At 35.7% G+C, this 13,023-nt stretch overlaps 1 protein-coding gene across 1 annotated transcript; it reads right to left on the bottom strand.

The window, feature by feature from the left end:
- Nucleotides 1-5,919: 5,919 nt before the first annotated feature.
- Nucleotides 5,920-10,304, bottom strand: LOC106771729 (pentatricopeptide repeat-containing protein At2g13600). Its single transcript, XM_014657734.2, has 2 exons — nt 9,617-10,304; nt 5,920-9,524 (listed from the first exon to the last, which is right to left on the bottom strand). The coding sequence occupies exon 2, from the start codon at nt 8,889-8,891 to the stop codon at nt 6,192-6,194; it is 2,700 nt and encodes an 899-aa protein (XP_014513220.1). The 5' UTR covers nt 8,892-9,524; nt 9,617-10,304; the 3' UTR covers nt 5,920-6,191.
- Between the last annotated feature and the right edge of the window lie 2,719 nt (nt 10,305-13,023).

Here is a 13,023-nt window from a genome sequence, read left to right as displayed (position 1 = left end):
ATATATATATATATATATATATATATATATATATATATATAGACTAGCTTTGAAACAACTTTAATCTGTATAGATTTATATATCCTAGTTTCTCCCCCATACAATCTTACTCCCAAAGGCATAAAGAATTTATGGATCATCAAAACATGTCATAGCACAAAACCATTGTGCCAAGTATCCTTTCCCGTCACTCTATTCAAGAACTTTTCCAGGCAAGTACACCCTCCCAACCATTTAACCATGTTACTTCCCATCACCCGCCTATAGAGATTATCAGGGCAATTCCTACCACTCAAAGAGCTTATCAGGGCTACTCCCACATCTCGTCTCGTGAGCTTATCAGGACTGACAACAACAACGCCATCTCAATTGTAACGTGCTTCCCAAGATCAATACCATATCCCAAGGATATTTAGTGTTAAGGAAATCTCAATTTTGTATCTTATGAGAACTAAAAGTAATAAGTACAAACAAGTTCACTCACACACGCATCACTGGTCAAAGATCAAGGTGAGTCATACAAATCTTCACCCATCCTTCACATAACCATTGAGGTCAACAATATACTTACATTAAACCCTAAACCCATGGACTTACTGTTGTCTGTAAGTTAGCATCTAACAACTATACCTTTCTTATCAGACTCAAAATATCACTCAATATTACCATATAACTATACGTGATGAAAATTGCTCTAACACAACCTGCAATTTCTTAACTAGTCCAAATTCCCTAATCATTCTAGATAATCACTTCAGTATTGTAAACCTCTTTTTTTTTTCTTTTTCTTTCAAACTCTTCTCCTTCCCACTAATCTCGAAACATCCCTCAAACTTTGACTCTGATACATTTACTGATTGAGAAGATTTAACCATCTTCTTCTAATCATTATAGTTAGTTTAGGACCATTACAATACTTCATTTTTCCAAAGATCTCATGTTCTCTAAACTTGGAAATTCTTCCTTCTACTAAACTCTCCCTCAATCATCTAAAACTACTCCTCAAAATTGTTTTCTCCTTAATCTACTTCAGGATTTCCTATTCTCTCTCTCTCTCTCTTTTCTTCATAACTTCAGACCTTCCTTTAAACTTCACTCTTATAGTACAACTATTGATATCTGATCCTCTAGCTCAGTCTTTGAAATACTTCGAACAAAAAGACGGTTCTAAACTCCAATATCCTTCCTCTTCCATTGTATACCAAAAAAAAAAACTCTGATGTTTTGACTTCCAATCTTCAACACACCGTATCTTCCTATCTTCGAGGCCAAACTTGTCCCGAAGAATTTTGACCAAATCTAATGAAGATATACAGGTCAAGTTATCCTTAATATGTATTCCTCTACTGTTATATAGCCCACCACACTATTAAGAAACAAAACTCAGACCACAACTCTTTCCTCCCGAACCTTTGGAATTATGAGAGGAAATTCATCTTTGAGAAAGTAATGAGTGTGTACCCTCAATACTCTTATCAAGATCATTTCTGTTCTTAAAACTTCCAGTTGGTTATACTCACTCTATGATTTAAACTTAGAAAGACATGACAAATCATGTCACCTAGACTCAACTCTTCACGGAAAGGCAGGTCAAACGCACAACCCATAGGTCCTCATAATGACGAACTGCTCTGATACCATTAGTGTAACATCCCAATAATTATAGTATTAAACTATAATATAGTTATTACATTCTTAATATGATAGAACAATCATAGAAACAAGGAATAAAAAATTTCCTCAATATACAAACCATCAGTCAATATTTAAACCTAATACATTCCAAACTTAAAACGATTGAAATAGGGATCTCGTCCATAAGAGCTAAACATTAGTCAATCCTCCATCTAACACATGTTCCACCGGCGTCTCACCATTTTCTGCTCACACCCACCGGATGATCATCGCCGAGAGCAAACACACAACACAATAGTAACCACCAAACAACAGATAAAGCAAGGGTGAGCTATTGTAACAAAGTAACATGAATTAATAACATAATATTTAACCTATAAATCAAATCTCTTAATAATACAATAAACACACCATGATCATCATAAACTCCACCCAATATATTAATCGTATGAATATCGAACTCTAAATAGGTTCTACGCTTGCAGTGGTACTTTACTCAGATACATCATATCCTACTTTATCTCCCAAATTGGATCTTCGGATATAATTACAACCACTGAAGCTACATCCTTCCTACTTTGTCCAACTTCTCAAGATGGATCTTCGGTAAGGATTTCCCACTCTCTACCACATTCCCATTACGCTCAATTACATAAATTTCACATCCAACATAATATAATACATACATCACAAAAAGTAATGGTAAGCTACCATAAAAAAATTATTTTTAATATAAACGTTCTCGGAAACCAAGAAGTTGAATCTGGCAAAGCCGGTTAGACATCTTCTTATCCTTCCAGATAGATGTAATAGAAAAAGGATATACACTCAATAATTCATACAAACATCATAAAATCCATCCATCCCCAAAATCATACAAATTGAATATATCACAAAATAATTTAACTGCACATAATCTGTTTGATAAGAATTAGTTAAAAACACATCGAGTAGACTTCTAGGAAAGAGAGGTGTGTCACAATGGACAACTTAAGTACCACGTCTTTCCTTAGTCAAAGTGTTCCTCAACGTGTTATTAACAAGTTTCTTATTCCCAGATTCAAAACAACAGCATATAATATTATCTCAGAAATTCAAATAGTTATACAACAAGAACATAGGTTTTTTCATTGACAGTAATTGCACAAAATTTCAAGACATAAATAGTTAAAAAAAATATTTTATAATATAAAAGCTTAGAAAGGTTAGCTCCCCTTACCTCTTTTCCAGACTTAGTTTCCTACTCAGAAGTTGTTACCCCGAAAATCCTCCAGAATCTCTACTCTCTTTGCAACCAAAATTTCTTGGTAATTATTTCCTTTCTCTCCTCTCTCTTTCTCTCTTATTTTTCCTCTTTCTTATGCATAATCCTTCTTCCCCTCCCTTGGCTATTTATAGCAAAAAAAAAATTTACTATTCAAGTTTTTTTTAATATTATTTTATTAAAAAATAATATTTTAATCATCCACCACCCAATCTTCTGATCTGCTTCTTCAATGCCTCATAGGATGCCTTATCCATTGGACATTATTCACATTTTATTTTATTTTATTTTATTTTATTTCATTATTTATTTATTTATTTATTTTACAAAACCTTCTAAAATAAGTTTTCAAAATTTTGAATCTCTCCTTCTGAAATTATTATAATTTTCTATCATAAATTTTAATTTTTCTAACTATATTTTTTATTCATTAAAATTACTACTACTACTAATAATACTAAAATTTACTACTATTTATTAAAATAAATATTTTTCATGGATCTTACAATTAAGATTGTTAGTGATTTTTTTAAAATGACCAAATTGATATAATTTTTATAAAATTGGACACAATTGAAACAAAAGTATATTTTATTTTATTTTTTAAAATAATATTATTTATAATTTGTTTATACTATCATATACAATATTGTCTGCTTTTTTCACTATTTCATCTATTTAAATTATTTTAACTGATTTACTGTAAAAATAGAAATATATCTCAATTATATCCTTTAATATATAATAAATTGTTTTAGATCTTAAATAGCACTATTAGTTTTTTAAATTTAAAATTTTCATATCACTATCTAAAACGTTAATTATGTCTGAAGTTTTAATTTTTTTTGTTAATCAATATAATTAATCAATTATATGTATCCATAAAAATTATTTTAAAAATTATTTAATTTTTAAAATAAATAAGTGATTACTTCCTTTAGTGTGTCTTTAGACACATTTTGTCAAGGAGTGGATTTAAGCCTAACTTAATCCCACAAAACCGGCTTGTAAGGTGAGGTTTGCACCCATTTATATATTATAAATTGGTCATCCATAGTCGATGTGAGACTTCCAAGACATTTTAATTATCATTAATCTTTTTTCTAATGTACTTTTAATATATTTAATATTATTAAAGAATGACATATTTAAAGTGTTAATGCACATTAGATAAGTATGTTTATATATTAATTAAACAAGTGTAACAACAATAAACTCATTATATGAGTCTATTAATATATATTAAATCAGGATGTTCATCTGTATTTTTAACAAATATATTCTACATATTTATGAATTTGATTTATATTTTTAAGAAAATATTTTATATTTTTACACATACTTTATCTTTTGTATTTTTACTATTAAGACTTTTTAAACTTATAAATAATTTTTTTTAATAGATTCTATTCAAAATTTAATTATAAATTTAAAAATATTTATCGTTTCTTTCCAAGTTTCTTTTGATGTAGGTACAACCAAACATCAACCTGTGACCTATGCAGGGATTTGAAACTAGTTGTAATAATTTTTTTCAACATTTGTTATGTTTATCAAGCTTTTTGACATTTAGCTTCAATAGATTTTTTTTTTAAACTTTAACTATTTATCATTAATAAAATTTATTGTTCTGCTAAGAAAATTTGAAACATTAGATTTTCACTTTTCCCTTGAACAATTTTGTGATAAACATTACAAAATTAAAAACAGTGTTTTCCTGTGAATGTTATCAATTGATAATCTGCACAGATGTTTATAATACATGTGATGAATAAAGATAAATCTTCTATCTGGAGTACGTGTATCGATATATAAGTTCAAATATCACATCGAAATATAATTCTTTGTAAATATTTGGTTCAACTATGAACCATAATTAATAATAAGGATTAAAAACATTAAGAAAAATGACAGACATTCATAAGTGGATAAATGTTTTAAAGAAACAAAGACACGACCATATTTGCATGAAGAAATATTTAAATATACGAAAACGAATAGTACAATTAAATTGAAGGGCAAATGTATTTTTTCCTTCCACGGTGTCAATTTTCTATTCACATTGCATCTTTCACTTTTTTTTTAAATAAATATTAATGAGCAATTTTTTCATTTTAATTAATGTTTCTTACCATGATGTTAGACCGAAGTTACTACTTGATGGTTCAAGATTATTCCAAATTTCAACATCTTTTAGAATATCAAATATGTTTTATTTATAAATCTTAGAAAAAAGCTTTACAAAACTTGTATACATAATACAAACATTAACAACTAACTGTATAACAAGAAAAATCCACACACAGGTCAACATAACCAACTATGATAACTAAACAACAAAAACTAACATGAAACAGAAAATATTCATCGTAGAAGGAAGACTCATATATATACTTCCAGACGTACTTAATGCTGTTGCACAATCAAACTAATAAAGGAAAACACTCAAAAATAAACATAACAGGTCTGCCATTTACCATATAATCTGATGCACTGAAACTTGTTTGCGCTCGTTTCCTATTCCTATTCACAAAAGTTATACCGAACTTTCAAGGTCTTTAGAAAATAAAGCTCTTCCTTTAGGACGCCGAGGCTGGGTTCAGGGTTTTGAAACACTTTAAAGGAAACTATTCTTCTTCTAACAAACTCTGTACTTCTACCATAGCAACAACAATAAAAAAAATGGAGAAGGAATGCTTGAACAAGGGTTTTAGGGAGCATATACAACTTTTGGCATACGATCAAATTTATTGTTTGTATTTTCATTGGAATTAAAAAGCAGTGGGTCACTGGAATTGATAAATTTCATGGTTTGACGACTTGGCCTCTGTCCACCGCGAAATTAGTGCAAATTGGGTGTACAGATTTTGGGTTGGGTCGACCTATCATTATCTAACTCAAAATACAAGCACCACACAGTAAAAGAGATGTGAACAAATAGAGATAAGGCACCAAGTAACGTCTAAGTGAGACACCACATTCAAAGTATTGAAAGCTGTACTAGCACATGCGAAGTGTGATTCAACAATAAGGAAAGAAAGTTAAATAGTTATGGAATTAACTACCTCTTCGCTCAATCAGGATAAGTTAAGCACTTTGTATATTTATGTTCTGTCAAATTGCTAGCAGTTATGTGCAAAAGTGCTATTTAATTTAGATAAAAGGTTAACAATATTGGTATAGTGAACAAACTATTTTCAAAGAATGGTTGCCAGATTTTGAGAAGGAAAAGCGTATAAGTAGAAGCAATGGGAGGGTTAGCAGGTATGGAAAAGAATAATGTGTACCTCAACTACCAATAGTCTCCACAGGAGCAAAACCCATCCTTGAAATGATGAAATCGATATCGATCTCTCATTATAAGCTCCCTTGAGGTGACCAAAGACAACAACTTTATTACCAAGTGACAATCGTTGCACACACGAAGATTCTTCATTACATGTATAGGCATCCAAGATGGTAAACTAAGCAACCCAAAAGCAAAAGCAAGCTTTTCACTATGATACCTTTTACTCCTATGAGCAGAAGAGACAACGCTAACATATCTTCCAGTATCTTCTACTTTCTTCATCATCTCCTCCAGTTTTATATAAACCTCCTTTATCTGTGGATGACTGGTATAATCTACAGTAAACACATGTACCCTGTTATCAACCTCAATCCAGCTACAACCTGGACTCTTTTTAATTCCTTTCACTTTCATCAACTTTCTCATATCAGCAACATTTTCTAACTCCCCTGACTCGGCGTATATATTTGCTAGAAGAACATAACCTCCAGAATCTTCAACATTTAATTCCATCAACTTCTTCACGGCTGTTTCAGCTAGTCTTGAATCATGATGGATTCGGCATGCTCCTAGTAGAGCACTCCAAACAGTTGCATTTGGATTAAAAGGCATTCCATCTATTAAATTCTTGGCCTGGTCTAGTAACCCTGCTCGACCAAGCAGATCTACCATACAAGCAAAGTGCTCATTTGTTGGAGAAATGCCAAACACTTGAGTCATGGAATCATAATAATGTTTCCCTTCAGCTACAAGCCCTATGTGGCTGCACCCAGATAAAACAGCAACGTAGCTTATATGGTCAGGTTTGCACCCTGTCCTCAACATATCCTCAAATGTTTCAATTACTTTGTTGCCTAAACCATTTTGTGCAAATGCTGCCATCATGGCATTCCAGGAAATCAGGCTTTTCACATGTATTGAGTCAAAAACTTGCTGTGCTTCTTTGATTTGCCCACATCTTGAATACATAGTGACAATACTATTTGCAACAGAAACATCCGAACTGAGCCCAAACTTCAAGGCATGAGATATGACTTGTGTCCCAAGTTTTACAATTGCCAAGTCAGCACATGCCCGGATAGAGGTTGCAAAAGTGACCCAATCCGGTTTAACTTCTTTGTTTTTCATCATCAAAACATATAATTTTATCCCTTCTTCTGTAAACCCATGTTGGACATACGTGCTTAACATGGAATTCCAAGTTATGACGTTTCGCTCAGGCATAATTTCAAAACATTGGCGTGCCCTGTCAATGTCTCCGTTTTGAGAGAATGCATTGATCATGGCTGTCCATGAGATGATATCTCTAAGCGGCATCAATCTAAATGCAAGGCTAGCTTTCTCAGTATCACCACACTTTGCATACATTGTAATGATTGCGTTCCCTACAGGAACAGAGGACTCCATCCCACTTTTGATTGAATATCCATGAAGTAGTTTTCCAGAGGCAACATAATTCTGACCCGAACAAACCCTAAGTACTGTGGCAAGAGTGAAATCATCCAACACCACAGAATCCAATCTCATTTGGTTAAATAGTGCCAAAGCATCTTCGCCAAGTTCAAACTGTGCCACGCCTGCGATCAAACAAGTCCAAGAAACTTGATTGCGTTCCCCTAAACCATTAAAAACACGTTTCGCTAGTCCTAAGCGTCCACATTTGGCATACATGTCTATGAGACCGTTTCCCAAAAATAATTCCAGGCTATGTTCCATTCGAAGAATCCGAGCATGCAAATGGGCACCCCATTCTAGATCAGAAATGCTGGCACATGCACTGAGTACACTACCATAAGTCATGAAATTGGGCCTAAAACCCACACTGCACATCTCCACAAACATACTGAGACAACAGACCCCAAGACCGTGTTGAGAAAACACAGATATCAGCGTGTTCCATGAAACATTGTCACGATGAGGCATTCGGTTGAACGCCCGGAGAGCTTCAAAGGGTCCATATAATTTCGAATATCCATAAATCATACTGTTCCAACAAAACAAACTAGGGCTTTCAATGTCAAGGAAAACAGCCTCAGCCAAACGGATTAATCCGCACTTAATATACATATCAACCAGGGAGTTATGAATGCAATTGTGGGCTCCCAAATGTAACTTGACTACATGGGCGTGCAACTGAAGTGCCAATTGAGTGGAGGCAAGGCAAGCACAAGCCTTCATTGTACAAGTATAGGAAAAGGGGTCACAGTTTTGAATTTCATGATTAGAATCCCGAAGCATCGACGTAAAAGTTTTGATGCTGTGAGCAGGGAGGCCGTTCTGACAATAACCAGATATCATTGTGGTCCAAGAAACAGAGTCTCTCATTCTTGCAGGCATTTCATCGAACAAGTTCTCTGCTTCGCGCATCCGAGCGGAATAAACGAGAGCATGAAGCATGGTGTTCCAGGTAAAAGTGTTGGGGTGGCTGGTCTGGCGAAAAACGCGAAAAGCATCATCGAGCATGGCGCAGCTGGAGTACATGTGCAGTAGATTGTTGAGTAAGAAAAGGGAAGCGTCCAAGCCGGAGAGTATGAGTTGGGCATGAAGTTTGCGAGCAATGAGAGGGGATTTGAGGGAAGTCCCACACAGCTTGAAGGCATCGTAAAATTTCTGAGATAGTTCCATGTAAGACATTTGCTTTACTTGCACCACAGATAAAGTACTCGACAGAAGCTGCCGCTGCAACGCCATCTTCCTCACCATTTCTCACCTTCCATTCCATCACTCCATTCTCTCAACAAAATCACTCTCTCCGAAATCGTTTTCTTCGGCATAGCAAAAGGAGATTCTCCCACCGATTCTTCCATCATCCATCATCAACCTCTCACTAACATATTACTTCCTATCAACTCAACAGTGTCACCCTTTTTGGAACCAATTTCCTCCATCACATACGACTCATATTCACGAATCATATTCAAGCCATAACCATTCTTACCATTGATTTCAATCACTGAACCAAATTTTCACAATAAAAAAAAATCATTGCTCCACTCATCACAAAAACAGAAAATCACAGCAAAACAGAGAAGAGCCCATTCATTCACTTCCTAATCTCCATCTCTACCACTACTAACGAGAACAACAGTAACAAGAATAAAGATAATTCTTCCTCTCGACGCGAGTTCAAGCTTAACGAATTAACTTTCTTAGCTTCGCCCATGTTTGAGAAGGAAATTGGTGTTTATCGTTTCCTGGGCACTCGTTCTTAGTACGTCGATTGCGGCATTTCTCATCGTCATCTCCGATTCTAGTGTAGACCCAACTGCTAAGGGATTTCAGACTCTCTCCTTCTCGTGCTCTCTCTCTGTTTCGCCACCACCGCCACTCTCCGCGCTTCGTGACAGCAAACAACACCATCAGAAAACACACACCCAAGTTAAGAAAGGAAAACGAAGGCAGAACAACACTAGCAGCGTTGGCGATACCGGTAGGCTGGTGCGGAGTCGTAGGGCTTGCATGGTTCTCTTAGGTCTCGCGGTGCGTCTTAAAGGGGTGGAATCGATGATGAGGAAAGAAAGGACAAGTGCCGCCTGTCATTAGCAACGACACCTGGGGCGATCATCGCGGCTTGCGTTGGCACTGGCTAGGGAAGAGCGTCCAATGTTGGAGCTCGGAACCGTGACCAGTGGAGACCTTGGTTGCAAGTGGCAGCAGCGACTACTCTCGCCAGTAGCAGCAGATCTCGTCGGCGTCGGGGAGAGAGTGTCGTGGGGCCTGACGTCGGGTTCGAGGGGGCGGCGCGGTTAGTGGCTGGTTGGCGGCGCGGCTTCATTGGCGACACTTTTGGTGTTGTCAAGGTGGCACACAGCGTTGAGACAAGCCTTCATGGCTTTCTTTGAAGAGAACCCTAGGTTTAGGCAGGTAGGGTCTCTGAAGCGAATGAGGAAAAGTTGTTGAAACCCCATGAGTTGGCTTTGGGCCGGGCTGATGGGTTGGCTTTTCTTCACTGCACCTCTCATTCTCGTTTATACCCCCATCCCAATTCTGCAAACAAACAAAAACGCAAAAAGGGCCTGGGCCAGCACCTACCAAATGCACCCCCAATTTTCATCTGCTGCACCCCTACCTTTGGTCATGGGCCAATAAGTTTCATGTTGCACCCTTAGTTTTGTCTTCTCCACTCCCTTTTTCATATTGGGTCTATTGTACTGTATTGTTTTTTTTTATTATTGTCTTCGCTTTTATTTCTTTAGCTTTAGAATTTGTTTTATCATTGTTTGTTTGTTAAAAATATTAAAAATATAAAAATCATAAAAAATATCATAAATAAAAAATATTTTGAAAAGGTTTAAGCACACGTTAAACCGTTCGCGTAGGCCTTATGCTAAAAATCTTTTCCTTTTCTTTTACAAAAATTAAAAATCAATAAAAAAATATTTTGAAAAGGTTTAAGCACACGTGCGACCGTTCGCGTAGGCCTTGTGCTAAAAATATTTTCCTTTTCTTTTACAAAAATAAAAAATCAATAAAAAATATTTTAAAGGTTTAAGCACACGTGCGACCGTTCGCGTAAGCCTTGTGCTAAAAATCTTTTCCTTTTCTTTTACAAAAATCAAAAATCAATAAAAAATATTTTAAAGGTTTAAGCACACGTGCAACCGTTTGCGTAGGCCTTGTGCTTAAAACTTTTTCCTTTACTTATATAAAAATCCCAAAATACCAAATGTCCTTTTTCAAACAACACAAATGATCTGTTCGCTAGAACTACGTAACCCTGATTTCTCATATCGAGAATACGTAGGAGCAAGGTCAGTCCTTGTCGGATATAAAAAACACAAAAGAAATATTTTGTTTTCTTTAGAGTTTTATTTTTAGGGGAAATCGAACATTTTGCAAACAATATCAAATTCGTGTATTTAATTAAAGGTACTGCCTTAGGGCAGGCGTTGTGGGGTGCTAACACCTTCCCCACATATAACCGACCTCCGAACCAGAATTTGGTTTTGTAGACCTTGCCTTATCGTTTATGGTTTTTCCGTAGTTTTCCAGAATAAACTATTGTGGCGACTCCAAACTCTTTTTTCTAAAATCGTTTTCTTTTTGGATCGTCGTCCCGTCGCGATTCTGGTTGCGACAACTAACAACGAAAAATCAGAATCTCCCCCAATGTCCTCAATGTGTCACAATCATAAGATCAGAAATCAGAACAGTCGACAAATCATGGACAAGTCCAATATAAGTGGGAAATAGGGGAGAAAAGAGAAAAGAAAACTCCCACCATAGGATTCAGCAAGGAAGTGTTGAGAAGGAATTGCTTCAGTCTCCAAATTTGATCAAGCAGGGAGATGTCCTCCACAGCTGGATCTAAGAAGCAGTGATTGTTGATGAGTGTTAAGCCACTGGCAAGTGTACCAGATCGTTATCAAGTAATATAATTGGTAAACCCCATATCGTTCTTCCCAAAGGACTCTTGGGCCTTACTTCTAATGTAAACAAATCGCGTAAGACTTGAGAAAAGAATTAAGTTGGTGTTTGTATGCAAAGAACAAAAATAAACATGCAAATGCAGTTGATTCAATTGGTTTTAAGAAACTATGGATGAATGGTGTTGTTGGGGTTTACAATTTCATCTTATCCACTCTTATATATTTACTTTTCTTATTTACTTCACTTATTTATCCAATTGCCATGCAAACTTTCTAGCCTACCCTTAACCCAATCCCTTGGTGAAAATAGCCTATTATTAATTACCGGCTTGTTATCCCTAGCCTTCCCTAATAACCAATAATGCAATGTGAACGGAAGCAAAATATAATTGATCGTCCTACCCCTATCCCTAGGCGGTATTAGCATAATCAAGGAATTTCTCACCAGTTCATGACATTACCGTANGTCCCCGTATCAATAAAGACAAACAACTTTTACTGAATGAGTTAAACAATAAAAGCACTAAGCAAAGATGAGAACCCAACAATTGATAAACAAGTATATGACAAGCATATGAAATAAATAAGAATTTGGATAAATGAGATTTTCAAAAGATACATCGTTCCCCAATAACAAAGGGTTTAGTTCACTATTGTCATGGTGAGACTAGATGAAAATAATGAAAGAATGGAAAAACAAACCCTAGATTTGATAAAAAGGAGCCTAAGCATCCAAGAAATCTTCTCCAAGGAATGTGGAATAGCTCTGGGTGTTTCTCTCTGCCAAAAGAATCGGGTTTCAAGTCGCACTGGGGCTATATATAGGCTAAAAAGATAACAGAATGATCCCAGAATCTGCAAAATAAAAATTGACAACCGCTCAACCCCTAATTTGACCGCTCAGCAGTTTCCCCCTAATCGTAGGACTGCTCAACGCCAAAAACTGCCGCTCAGCGCCAAAAACTGACCGCTCAGCGCCCTGGTCAACCACTCAGCGCTCTGGTCAACTTTTTTGGTTGACTGGTTGACTTCTCTGGTTGACTGGTTGACTTTTCTAGATTCTGGTTGACTTTTCAGCACTCCCACCATTTAATACTACAACCTTTCTTCCAATTCATTCCAAAAACCTACAAAATCAAGGGAAACAAAGCATAAAACCAAGAAAACCAACTTTGACTCTCTTATTCTCTAACTTAATAAAAATGCATGATTTCAAGCTAATTCTAAGCCATAAAGGGTGTGATTTAATATCAAAATCATGTATGAAAATAACTGTTTTTTAACCGTTATCAATGAGCGGGTTCAGCTGGTGCCTATTGATGTTGAAGCTTTTATGTACACTGGCACCCTTGTCTTCCACCGTGGGTGTGTGTTGGTTAAACTCATGTGTACCTCCTGCAACATGGTTAGTGCAATGTGGCTCCAAAGAAATGACATGCAGAGGTATAACACCCAATCCCAATGTA

The sequence above is a fragment of the Vigna radiata genome, chromosome 1 (assembly GCF_000741045.1).
Source record: "Vigna radiata var. radiata cultivar VC1973A chromosome 1, Vradiata_ver6, whole genome shotgun sequence".
In the NCBI taxonomy this organism is placed as follows: domain Eukaryota; kingdom Viridiplantae; phylum Streptophyta; class Magnoliopsida; order Fabales; family Fabaceae; genus Vigna; species Vigna radiata.
Note: the sequence above shows the minus strand (reverse complement) of the source record. Positions and strands in the feature narration are given on the sequence as shown.

Excerpts from the sequence above, each read along its gene's own strand:
- LOC106771729 (XM_014657734.2), bottom strand. The coding sequence starts at position 8,891 with ATGGTGAGGAAGATGGCGTTGCAGCGGCAGCTTCTGTCGAGTACTTTA.